Source organism: Lepidothrix coronata, unplaced genomic scaffold, assembly GCF_001604755.1.
Source record: "Lepidothrix coronata isolate B3197 unplaced genomic scaffold, Lepidothrix_coronata-1.0 Scaffold16, whole genome shotgun sequence".
Taxonomy (NCBI): Eukaryota; Metazoa; Chordata; class Aves; order Passeriformes; family Pipridae; genus Lepidothrix; species Lepidothrix coronata.
This window is the reverse complement of record NW_016690196.1, coordinates 2,222,040-2,236,104: the sequence shown is the minus strand read 5'-3', so window position 1 is coordinate 2,236,104 and position 14,065 is coordinate 2,222,040. Positions and strand designations below refer to the sequence as shown.

Here is a 14,065-nt window from a genome sequence, read left to right as displayed (position 1 = left end):
AATAGACATGGCAGCTGCAAACAGACACAAAGAACTTTACTAGTTGTGTGACCTACTTGATGTTTATGAACACATACAGGAAGGATTCTGGGCAAAGGAGCCCACAAAGGACTGTGCCCTGGTTTCAGTCACGACAGACTTCAACCAAGAGCAGCTCAAAACCAACAAAAGCCGATAAAAACTGATTATAATGCCAATGCACAGCACACAGCTGTCCAAAATGGCAGCAGTCACCTAACAAGAGAAAAGAAAATCTGTTACCAGCTTAATAGGCTTATTTTGTATTCTGTATGATGAAAATATCGTAAAGGTTACCAAAGCACACCTTTGCTTTTTCTATAAAACACATTCCACAGTAAGCAGCCTCAACATTAACAGAAAAAACAGGAGCATTTCACAAATCTCACTGGAGCACAGTGTGGTAGGGTGCCAACTTGTTCTCTTTCACAGATATGTATTTTGAGAGTCAAATCTTATTCAGCCTTCATCCGTCATCAGCCTCTCCCCAGCAGTTTACATGTCCCTGTAATTTATTGCAACTACAGCTGTTACTCTCAATTCCCTTTGACATCCAAAGAACTGTCCTCCATCACCCCAGTAAATGTCCACACATGAGAGAGATGATCAGAATTCAGGAGGTGCATGTTGGCATGACCTGACTGAGAACACAGAACTCTAAGAATACTCTCTCCCTCTTGGAAAAAGTGAAGTTTTTTGAAGTTTCTAACCTTTGAAAACATTTTTTTTGTTATGCATACGCCAAATAGGTAGCAGATCTGGATGCTGCATCTAATTCCTGTCCTCCTGCATAGGCATGTAACTTCAAAACACTTCACATAGAGCCTGTGAAAACTATTGTTTGCAAGAGAGGAAACACAGTCTAGGAGCACAAAAGATTCTGCTAATCTGTTTAAAGCTGGAGGCAGACATGAAAATTGTGTTTATTCCTCAAAAGACTGCTCCAAGGAGTTTCAGGTCCCACTTGCACAGAGAGGATGATGTGCTTTTAACAGCTCACTTGTAAGTGGCTCCCCTCCTTTGTTTTCCATCTGTCTCAGAGCTGAGCAGTGCAGGTGCCTGGTGCAGTCTGAGCTGCCCGAAGGGACTGGCACACACAACATGGAAGCCATGTGAGACCTCTGCCCCCTGGCACTCCCACTGAAGGCAGGCAGGACACCAGGGAAAGCTGCAGGCTGTCCAAGTTGCCTACAGCAAGGCCAGCAGGAGAAGGACTTCAGTGAGAGAACCTACTCCTGCAGAGTGTAATGTGTCCTTTTCCAAACTCCAAAATCCCTTCATGTCTATTACCACTCCCAACTGTTTTGTTCTATTTATAGGGATTGAAGACTGTATCTCCATAGTTTCTACCCAAAACAGCCGCCACCATCATTCTGCTACTCAGCTCTCTGCTATCTGGAACCAGCTGTACCAGAAGGAACCAGAAGGGCTGATATTTCCAACAGTATGGATGTACACTTTCTCACTGATTTTCAAAGTGAGTGAAGCTTTATTTATGACCAAGAGCATGAACTAAGGAGTAGGGAGAGAAACAATCTAGTAACTCCCACCATCTCTCAAAAATAACTCATTGGAAAATAATTTTAAATATGGCAGGTAGAACAGTTTTTCTAATGTGATGATAAGACAAAACATAGCTGAAAGAAAATACAGCTAAAACAGTTAAACCTGTTGTCTGACATTCATTTTACTGAGTCTTGTCAGATATTGCTAGAAAGCATGTCACCTGGATGGCATTTATAAACAAACAACATTTTAAAAATTAAAATAATCTAACAAGTTCATCCTGCAGCAGGAGAGAGAAGTAATTTTCATATTTCAGAAGATAGTTCTAACTAGCCTGCTTAACTCTAAAAAGTCAATGCATATTTTAAAAAACCCCCTTCACATCTGTTCATTGTGTATAGACCTGGAGGCAACCACCAGCCAGAAAACTTTGATCATCCAGCAGAATCTGGTATCTGAAGAGCACAAGAGGATTATCTTCATTGCTTTACTCTCAAACATGCTATGAAAATAAGAACTTCAATAAAAGTTTGTACGGAAAAAAATATCTTGCAGTTGTAATGCTATTCAAATACTCTTGAAGCAAACTGGCTGAAATATACTCCACTTGCAACCATAGAATTCTCTTAAAAGCTTTTGGGGCCTGTCCCTCCATTGAGGGGGTGATGTCAAAAAGAGTCCAAGAAAAGAAAGAGTTTGAAGAAAAACTGTTCAACTATTTGCCCAGAAAATGTAAACAAAGGTTTTGTTTATTTTTAAGTTAAGGTCACAAATACTATTTATATACATTGAAGAGGAAAATCTAATAGTCCTGCTTGTGCCACTTCAGTAGTCACAAATCCCCATTTCAGTGGCAAGTTTCTGTATAAATTTTTTGAGCTCCAAATTCATGATCACAAACCCATCTGTAACCAAACAATAGATGCTTGTGCCTTTGCAGTCTTCCCATTCACCAATTCCATCAATTACATCCCTTGCAATCCCAAACAAACTCAACATTAGGTAACACATAACCACATACTGCCTCTTTCAACAAATAAGCTGTTAATCATCAAACACTGAACATGAAATATCCCTTAGCAAGGATTTGAGGATTATCTCATCTAATTAGATATAAGCATGTTTTCTAATCTGTGGGTTTAAGCCAAATCCCAATAAAAAGATTTCCATTGATTTACATTGAGTTTTGGCAGAACTTGGTTTTGCAATTCAAAGAGAAAGAGACCTCAAAAAAATGTGTAATTAATTATGAAGGAAAAAAAAAGTGGTTAACAGAGTTAAATCATCTGTCACAGGAATGGACTGGACAACCTAGCGGCATTTTGAGAAAGATATTTCTGAGACTTTCTGGATTTCTTTGATGTCATACAAGTGTAATAATCCATACAACTGCTGGTTTTCAGGCTCCTAAAAGCAGAGTTGATTCTAGCAGACACAATAGAACATATTTTATTGTTTATTTGTGTATCTGCCAGCCATGTGCAAACACTTTACAATCAAGGATGTAGACAAATAATCAAAATGGAAGTACAGCTACTGAAAATTGACAAAGATTTGGATCCAGAACTCTGAACTGAAATTGCATAAGCCTAGTCCCTAACTCATCTTAAACAGTTTATTATATAATTGTTCATTAATATTTATTAGTTATACATTTATTTTGCTTTTAAATCATTCTACCAAGGAAGTGCTCACTTCAGCTCTTCAGTAGTTATTCCACGGACTTACAGGAATCCCTATTGGCATGCTTTAAATTTTATATTCCTCCACCTCATTACTTAAGGATAAGAAATCATTCTGCCACTTTTCTCATCAGAAACAATTCCTTCCTCCTGTGTGTATTCACATCCTTGAAGTACTACAGAGTAGTTGTCATCTCCCCTCTCAGAGGTCTCCTTTTTCCTGCAATCAATGAAGCTTTTTTTCCATTGCAGTGTTCTTCCAGGTGAGTAACTCTCTCATCTCAGACCATTCATAATTCCTCTTGCTTCTCTTTTAAATTCTCTGCAGTCTGCAACCTTTTCTTAGTGATGAGATGCCCAACTCCAAACAAGGGGCTACATACTTGCACTATACAAAGAAAAGCTATTTCAGTTGCAGTGGGATATCTTTTGCCCTGAGTCACACTGGTTTTGTGCAAGAAAAGAAGGATCAGTAGGAAAATGAAAGTTAATTTCACACATCATATCCATATGCAACTGTTCATGAAACTGGAGATAACCAAAAATGTGAAGTGAGTCTAATAAAAATTATTACATGCTTTTTGATAATTTGCTGCCTTGTACAAGAGCTAGTTATTCCAAGGATATGACTATTTAAAAATTGTTCAATTATACATGAAATGAATTATCACCATATTTCCACAAGAGAAAATGTATTAATGTTCAATTGAGCCTGAACCAGTGGTAGAACAGGTGAGAATAAACTGCTGGATACCCTGACCGTAGGTTCAAAATGACATTTTAATGAATTAAGTACAGCTTAATTTGTGAAAAATGAAAGCACCACAATGACCTATTTGGGTTCCATTCAAGCTATATTTCAGGAATAACTGCACGCTCTTGGATTGCTTGTTCATTACCAGTCACGTCTGTGCTGGCCCGGGACCAAAGTAGTGTCCTTCCATGATGCAGTTATCTGCTGCTCATAGGAATGGCTATTTAAATGCAATTAGTAATTGCTATTAAGTCCAACTATAAACCACAAGCACTTCCCTTCTCATTTCATTTTGCAGTCCATCATTATTTGCTTGTTACAGTATCTCTAAAGTAGTAATTTGTTGAGATGTTCAAAGAGCATTAAAAGAGCTAGTTTGTGAGGCCTGATTCTTCTCACTTGAATACTTGTGCAGAATGGAGTCTGTCAGCTGAGGTCTGTTGTAAACCTGGTGTAACAGGTGTTCAGGCTCAGCACATGCAACGTACACCCACTACACATACACACAAACACCTCTGCTCCAATTATTATCACATTATACAGTCCTGCCAGGCTAGCAGGACTCATTTGAAAAAACAAAGCTGGGGAATGGCAGCTCCACTGAAGCTTTCCTTGAGGATTTTTTATACTGTCTCTCATTAACTTGATGATGAAACATAATACTGTAAGATGTGTGCAGATAAAGCTCAAATCTGCACTATCAGCTCTAAAAACTATTCTACGATAAAGTGCATTGTTGATGAACTCTACAACAGTGATTGCTGGGGCATATAAATCTGTTATTGTCGTGCTCCTGAGTTGCAGATTAAATTACCCTAATAAAACACAAGAAGTTTTCCTACATTTACGGACTGTGCATCCCTTATTCCATCTATTTTACATATTTCCCTGAAATAAAGGAGGAAATTGTCAGAAATTCAACCTAGTAAAATTGTCAGAATACAGAAAAACCAAAGGTGGAAGTTATTGCCAGATGCTCCAAGTGCTCATTATGTCCATGCTGACAGTGTTTCAGTGCTCTTGCAGGCAACTGCATTGCACTTACATATTGCCAAAACCGTTTGCCCAGTGTCAAAGAGCATGCACCTAAGGCCAGGGCCTCAGCTGGTGTAAGATGGCATTGCTCCAGTGGCTTCGGTGTCTGTTAGCCAAGGCTTGTTCATACGACCTGGCTGCCAACTTCACGGAATTTTTTTTTGTCCCTGAGCAGCTCGTGGTTTTGATAGCTAATTAGGAACTGTTTCACATTCAACAAAATATCTATTGACCGCTCTCCTACAACCGGATCATTCAGGGATGTTTCTCAGGCTTATTCCTCTTTTTTAAATAGGTTCATTTCTTCTTCCTTGTTTACTTCTCAGTTCTTCTCTGTGGATTGTTGTCTCCTTTGCACAAAACTTCAGTGTCTTTCAGAGCTCTTCCATTAATTTCAGGCTATTTCCCAGCCCTGTGATTCTGTTTCAGCTGTCTCTCATGTCCTCACTTTTGGTTTTTTTTTCCCCCCTTCTTTTGCTCTCACATTCCCACAAGGAAAACAGGAAAACAGTTCTTCATCTACTTCTAATATATTCAATACTAAATTAACACAGAAATATTGGAGATTCCAAAGGGCACACCAGATTTTTTTCTTAGACTTTCTGTGGTCTTGGTATCACGTTCTCATTGAAGAGGAGCAAAAGACATAGGTGTAACAGTGGAAAATAAGCGTGTTTTAAATTTCTCAGTGAAAAATGACAAATATTATTTTAGGTTTATGTGCTGAAGTAACCATTAAATAGATTGCTCACTGGCCATATAGTTCAAGTGTGCCGTTAAATTCTTAGGCCTAGTAAGTAGACATTGTTGTGTGAATTCCACAAAACTAGGACTTACTACAAGCTCATAAATAAGGATAAAATCTCCAATACTAGTACTAGTTATTGTACAGGAACTGAATTGTCAGCTGGGTTTTAGCTTTTCTTATCTCTTCCTGAAAAGTTTCCACTAATATTTCTTTTGGGAAAAATAATATAACTCATGCTTCAAATGAAAAGGTAAGACACATAAGCAAAAGATGCCTAGGATCCCAACTTTCACACACAGCTTTTTACAAAGATGAAACAACTGCAGATACATCCATTTAACTAAGAATCTGAATTACTGGATCCTTCCAATTCTCATTTTCATTTTTATTCCAATAATTAACTAACAATTTAAAGAAAATATCTGACATACAGCTCATTCTTTAGGCTAGTATACCACATTGCTATAATCCAACATTTTTCCTTTTCTCTTTACTTAAAAGCAATAATATTCTACCCTTGACCAAAAAACCACCAGATTTTGTATCCCATTAGGGCCATTTATGCAAGTCATTAACTCTAAAAAAAGGGGGGAAAATAAGGTAACACAGTCCTAGCAACAGTTCAAAGTTACATAATGCTTTTTGCCAACTCTGAATGCCCTTTAGAAAGTCCTACTTGAATGTTTTCTAATTCAGTTTTATAAATGGGAATAAATAAGTAAATACATAACTAAATTATTTTCCAAAGGTCATGCAGAAAGAAAAAATGGATTAGCCTATGGTTTAAGCACCATATTAGATCTTAAAATATGGTGGCTCTGCCCTGAAGCCTCCTGTGCAACCTTGCATCACTCACTTAATATCATTTTATTTTATGCAGATAGGATTGAAAAAAACAATACCAGTATGTAAGATCTGGGAGGAACTGGAATCGTATGACAGAGAAGCAGAAGTGCCAAGTATAAAATTCATGCTTTTAACTCACACCCATTTATGTTACAGACAAGACTTCCTCCTTGGATAAGCACGTAGTTCAAAACATAGGATGCCTCTGGAAACACTAGCACATTGGGAGAGCACAGTAAGAGAGAAGCCTATTAAATAAAACAAGCAACAATTTCTGAAAGAGAAATTCATACAGCCTTTCGCTTTCCCATAGAGTTTTCTTACATTCTCACAGTCATTAAAATGTATAAAAATGACTATTTTCAAAACAGCATTACCATGAATTATCACCACCCATGTTGCCTAGCAACTCGAGTAATTTTTGAATTGTGAGCTATAGAAAACAGTATCTGGAATTTGTGCAAATGGATGTTCATTTGAGGGTTTAAAACACATTCATCTTGGAAATCAGAGGCAGATAATGCAGCGCTAATGCAAAACTCAAATTCTCTTAAAAACATAAAATGGCACTAACAAATACTGTAGCTCAGCAAAACCCTTCTGTAGCAGATCTAAACCCTATCATACTTGGTCAGGGCAGGAGTTTACTCCCTTGCTCCTCCTTGGTCTTGCAATTGCCCCTTTCCAATTTTTATGAAGATATTTGACATTCCTATGGGGAAAATAATTCTTGCCCAGTCTTTTGAAGGATTTGTTCATAACTCAAGAGCAAAAGAAACTGGTGACATAAAATGGCAATGTATTTAAGTCAAATTAAAAATTCTATTTTTAAATAACATGCTGAGCTGGAAGAACGTATTGGTTCACACCATGACAGAATTATGTGCTTACTAAGGTTCAAAATAGGACTGGACATAATATTGGCAAAGAGATAACCCACTGAGACATTAGAAAGAGATTATAAGTACATATATGGAAGATACAAACTCCCAGAAATCATGGTCTGGTCCTTGTTCCTTAGCTGTAAGTATTTGCCCATTATAGGGATTCTTGCACATTCTTCAGACCCATGTGGAATTTAACATGAATGCAGGACAAGATCCCAAACCACATCAAACTATATCGTTTGATGTCTGAGAATTTCTGTATTACTTTCTTACAACTTCAGTAGACAAGTTCCTGCTAAAGCTAGTGTCAGTATGTGTTACTATTCCCAAAAATGGGGTGGTGGTGCAGGGGTGTTCCCAAGAGAGAAAGATTCCAACTTAATGGCTTCCAAGGCTTAGCTTTATGGGTAACAATAAAAGAAAAGCAACATGCTGAACAACAGCATGCATAGAGACTGCAGGCAGAGAGGCAAATTCATCCCTGGCACAAACACACGGACCACTGAAGGCAATGCAGTAGCATCTGCTTATACCAGCTATGAATCTGAACAAGCTTTTCCCTACAACTACAACTACTACCTGCGGAGATAGAGCTGGATACAGCACTGAAGGGAGTTTAAGAGCCTGCAGCCTCTTAGGGTTTAGAGAACCAAATTTCTGCAGTAAGAGAAAATCTATGAATTGTGAGTTTCTGGGCTCTCAGGAAGCAATGCAGTGCCTACTGAGAGGCTGCCATAAAACACTTGATGGCTGTTAATTAGCTCAGATAAAGAAAAGATGCATTTTGTCTACTGGTCTATGGAAATTTGCTGAGACCACACACATTGTGCAGAACTGTCACATAAGAAAACACTTCCATTGTTTTCATTTGGTCCCACTCAACAAAGGCAGTGAACAAAAATTTTATTTTATCCTTAACAATGAAAGCAAACACCCCTAGAGAAAGAGAAATTATCTCAGCTAGATAGGTTAGTCATTGCTCTAAACAAGAGATGCCACTGAACACGTCATGTCTGTCTACGGGATACTCAGACTCTTCTACTCTTCTACAATGCAGCACACACACCCACATCCCCCTTCCTCTCCTTGCCACCAAGGAGCAGCACACACCTGTTCTGCCAGATTACTGAGCAAAAAGTGTTTATGCTCACCCAGCCACCAAAACTTCTATTTCCATGGCTCATGAATAGATAGCATATGGGGAAAAGTGCTTTCTGGATTCTACTCAACAAGAAGACAAAATTTGATCCAAATAGGCCAGTATTTTTTTTTCAGATTACATTTTAAAAGTCCTCCATAGAAACAAGACATTGCCTCTGATTTGCAGATGACTGACCACTTCTCTATACTCTATAATACCTGTTTTAAAGGAGTGAATTCAAGAGGAGATTGTGGCATGAAGAGAGCTTCAGCAGTACAGACATGGATGAGAAACTGTGCTGGCACCTCTGACTGTGTGAGAGATTGGACATGTAGCAAGTAGAAGAAATGTTTGGTAATGCTTTTCTCCTAGTCAATCATTCCCAGAAAGACAATTGTATTTGGTAACTACTCCTTGTATGTTTAGTTCTAGCCTAGGGAGCATCATTAACATCCTTTTTTCTATTCCTATAGTTGACCTTCCCTTCCATCCTTAAAGTTCAACATGAAGGAAAACAGATTTTTGATAAGTATAGTTTGAGTTACACTTTGTGAAGTGCAAAATTCAAGCTATTTTTACACTATGACTAGGTGCATGATTCACAAAACATTTAATGAATGTTTATACAAAGAAATTTCATTGGCCCTCAACTGAATTTCAGTCTTACTGAGCTCTAGGAATGGGAATATTTCCAGAAAGCACGTTTTAAGTCCAGACTTCTAAATAATTTTTGAAAATAAATGTTAGAAGAGAAATAAAATTATAACCAACCTCAATGCATTTTAATTTTCCAAAATGAAGACAAAACCAGAGAAGCAATCTTAAATGAACATGAGAAAATAACCACATTTGTAGCCTTTAAAATTATAAAAAGGGTAAAATCTGTGGACTGAAATATTGCTCTGTGAATTACTTGTTTCGTTTTCCATGTCATCCTGTCATTCCTAACTCCCGATATCATATACATGTCCTTCATGAATGGTGACATTCATTGGCAGTTTGATTACAAGTTGCTACTGTAAGCCATTCCCACGATGCTAGTTGCTATTCCTTGAGCTCTAGGCTAGAGAAAAGCAATACTGTCCACAAAATCAGAAACTCTCAATAGGAAAGCCGTGTGAGTACCTGGCTTGGGTAATGAATCCAAGCTTCCTCTCAGACCTGCACACATGACAAATGGGGTGAAGCAACGATGAAGAGAAATGAGTACAAAGCACACCTACGAGGCGAGCAATTCTTCTCATTCCCCAGAAGTTGCCTGCAGTAGCAAAGGCCACTTGTCTAGTGTGACAAATAGGGCCTACTTCTTTTTTGCAGGTGAAAGGCTGACACTGAGATTCAAACCATATAAAAAAATGCAAAGTAACCTTGGGTCACAGAAGGAATCTCATGACCAACATTCATACTCATTGTGACATATATTTTCAGGAATGTAAATTCCACACAATGAACAGCAAAATAATTTTCTCTATAGTTCTGCATCACGGCAGCAATGCTTCTCTCCTTGGAGCAAACATGAAATGCTCTCACATCCTTTGAAACATTGAAAAAATCTTTGAACAGTCCCAGAAAACAAAACCCTAAAGTGCTGAACTTCAAGCCTTAGGATCTTTCAGACACCCGAGTCTGATTTCAGCAGGCTTCTTCTTATGAAACCTGTTTGTTAAATACAGATGTCAGGTTAGATCAGGTGTCACTGAAGCTTAGGCAGGTTTTGCTGTAGCTCAAGAGAGCTGCATTGACCCCAGCAGGCTGTTTTCCTCCTTACCCAAATCTGCCTCAGGCCCAGACAGGCAAATTGCTTTCAAGCATCCTCCAATTAGGTGCAACCCAGAACACCACTTACTTGTATGGGATGTGTTTGCTTCCATTGACAAGGGCAAGGATGACATTGCCCAGCGCTGGCAATGAGAGACAGAGGCCCGAGCTTCCCTCACGGTTTTTGCTGAGTACTTTCACGCAGCTGCCCAGGTCAATAAGGTGCAAACGGCTGCGACCTCCAGACACTGCCATAAACAAAGAAAGCAAAGAGTTAGTGTATGTCTCCAAGAGCAACTTCCCATGCAGGCAGAAAACTCACCAAGACTTGTGAAGAGGAAACAACACAGAAACCTTCCCTAATTCATGTTAGCAGACACAAACTGGAGGAGTCCTGTTAACTCACTGTCAGTCTTTATTGCTGTACATTGCTGTCTACTCCAGACTTGTGTAAAAATTGCCAAGATTTTCAGTACTGACCCTCTCCTCCAGGTTTAACTCTGTGAGAGTCACCAACGTGACTGTATTTTTTTAAATATAGCTTTATTAGCCTGTACCTGAGTTGGCTCTGTTTCTGTCTCTGTCACTACTGTTCCTCTGTTTGGAATACTGCAGGCTGGGAACTGCTGCTTAGTGAGCAAGGATCCTTCTTTTATTTCTCCCATCCTGAATCCTGTATCTTAAGAAGAACCTGTGGTATCTGTGGGATGTTCAACTTTGCTTTAAGTCTACATACTTTTACATTATCCTTTCAGCTAAGAAAAAGTTTGCCATGCTGGAGTGATTGTGAAGTAGATCCTCTGTTCTGAAAACAGTTTCTGTAAGACTGGCACTAGATCTTTATGGGGTTTTTTTTGTTTATTCTGTATCAACACACTACCTTTAGAGTAAGAAGATGCTACCATTGAAACATCAAGATTAATAGACATTTGCTCTCTTTAAAAACCTGTGGTTCCTTATGAATCCAGAATGGGGACTAAGCAGACTTTACAGAAGTGCTTCGAGCTCTCTACTCTCGTAAGACAATTTCCTAGCTGAGTTTTTTGCAAGCCATCTTTGAGCACTCTTCCCTATTCTCAGGAGTTAGTTTAGAAACAATATGTAGGAAAAGGCAGTTATATTTCTAGGATCTTAACTCAAAAGGTAAGAGCAGTATTCAAGGTCACAAACCTACCTTAAACAGCAGTGAAAATACTTTACATCTGAGTTTATGCAAACAAAGTCACAGGCATTTTGACACAGCATCTTAAGTTACACATTTGGTAAAAAGAAGTATTAGCACTGAGCAGGGACATCTTTCACAAGCAAAGATGGCAATGGGAGCAACTACATGATGGGAACCTTAGGAAAGGATTTTATGGATCTATTTAATTGCTTTATAAATGCCTTATCAATCACAAACATCCTTTTTCAATGGCCCTGCATTCAGTAGCTGCATGGCAGACACATTGGTGCTGTAAAAGGTAGAAGGATTACATAAAAAGTGACGAAGACATTTGTAAAACTTCTACATATTGATAAAAAGGTGATTCACAATCATATAATTTTTCAGATTCAGAAAGTGTACTATGAAAATGTATATAAATATAGAAAACATACAGCTACTAAAGCTATATATAACTATTTACTATAACATAAAACATATTAACCTGCACTGAAAAAAGAGATTTCATTTTGCTAGCACTGCAAGACACAGGGCTCATTGCTTAGTCCTATTTACCTGGTGTCTTGCATGACACAAAACTTTCTATTAAAAAAAAGGAAGAGTTTCTCTAAAATGTGTTATGTATAATTTTATAATTCTGTTTCAGTTATAGTTGATGGCTAGTTAAAAATTAATAACAATAAAACTACAAGTAGATTTTTATTATAAAAGAAAAAATGAATTAAGAGAAAAAGAGAAGATATGAAAATAAAGTAAGCAGAGGGAAAAAAAGAAAGAAGGAAGAAAGAAGAGAGAAGACAAAAGAACATGGAATACTCTTTCTGTGAAAGTGATTTATACTATGGTATTTGAGAATAACATTCCAAAAGTGTATCCAGTATCTCTGTCAATAAATGTTAAAATACAATGACTTCTGCTGCTTTTAAGTCCTGTCAGTTCTTCAGCTACATCAGGTGTTTGGCAACACCTTCTTCACACACTGGACTTCTACGTATTCTCTCACAAGGAAGTAGTATCCACACACACTACAGGCTCCTGCATTTGCCACACAAAGTTAGGCTTCCTTGGTGAACCAGTCAGGTATCTGCACCTCTAAACTTCTCATGGAGGACTTTTGTCTCCCCTTTAAGAGTCCTTAAAAATCTTAAGAGTCCTTGAGTCCTCTAAGATTGTTACCCTCATAAGACTGAAATTACCTTTTTTGCGTATCTCCCAATCATTTCGTTAGGAAAACAAAGAAACGCATTTTGTTGCTACTAAAAATGACTGCAGGTGACATTACTGAATCATACAAAATGAGTATTTCTGTTGCTAAGATTACCAGATATCAGGGAAACAAAAGAAAATGAACGAAATCACTAACTTTCAAAAGCTCAGTCATATTGTTTCCACATATATTGCTATTACACAGGTTGAGGAAATGCAGAATAAGATAAATTACTAGATCTTTTAATTTAATTTACATGCTGAAGTAACATTTTTAAGATTGTAGATCCACTTGCTTGAAAATGAAGTTATTTGTTAGGCAAGTTCTCCACTAATGTGCCTGACAACTATAGAGAAAAGAAGTGAAACATTGTAACACTTGGTTTTGGCCATAGAGACTTTGCAGAGCTGACAGCTGAAAAATGACTGTGCCAGTTCTGCCTCAATGTCATTTATTTCAATGGTGCTAGGCCTGCTTCACGACATCCCTAGTAATGAATCTAACAAGGAGGTAAGTACAGTACCAATGCCTTATTCTAACAGTAATTTTTTACCAAAATCACATGTTAGTCAGCCCTTTAATCTCTTATCCTTCAGAAGCTGAGGGGTTTTGTTGGTTGTGTTTTTTTTCTTTTCTTTTCTTTCTTCCTATCCTTTTTAAATCCTGTTACTGGAATCTATATCTCTACTATCTTCATGGTTTTTTTCTGAGAAGTCCTTCATTACAGCAGGAGACAGTGATAATCACTAGGCGCCCTTTCTGAGCAGCTGGAATTCCCTCCTCATTCAATTATCAGCCAGATCTGACCCTGCCTGGCTTGTAAGGCCACTCAGATATGGGAACTTGAAGACAGGAGGTGGTATGGCCACTAGACAAAGATATAACTAGAGGCAGTGGGCAAAGCATACAATATTCTAATCCAACAGGATCATGTCTTCTTTTTTTGAAATTATAGCCACAGGAAAATAGTATTTTCCCTTTTACTAATGGCATTTGAAAATAGTAGCAAAGGACTGTATGCACATGTACTTGCATGCAGTAAAAAGCATTAAGTATTAAATAATTGCAATAATTATTCCCTCAAAATCAGCCATTTTATTTCTATAAACCAATCTGTTTGAGTATTCACAGTCTTTCTTTCCACTGCAGGGTGGTTAATTAATATACCTTTAGTTAACTGAGATTTCTGCCTGCCAATTCCACAGGGGTTATTACTTAAACACATGCAAGCTGTATTTCCGTTTAGAGCAGCTTTCTGGTTTTCTCTCTTATAAGTACATTCAATGTAAATTTTCTTCATTCAAACATTAGATATTAA

The 14,065-nt window shown here is 37.8% G+C and overlaps 1 protein-coding gene across 1 annotated transcript in view; it reads right to left on the bottom strand.

Annotated features, from left to right (window-relative positions):
• Positions 1–14,065, bottom strand: part of KIF26B (kinesin family member 26B) — a 295,015-nt gene that overhangs the window by 44,449 nt on the left and 236,501 nt on the right. Inside the window, exon 10 of the mRNA XM_017806836.1 lies at positions 10,464–10,623. Within this exon, the coding sequence (XP_017662325.1) occupies positions 10,464–10,623 (160 nt within the window). The remainder of the gene's footprint in view (positions 1–10,463; positions 10,624–14,065) is intronic.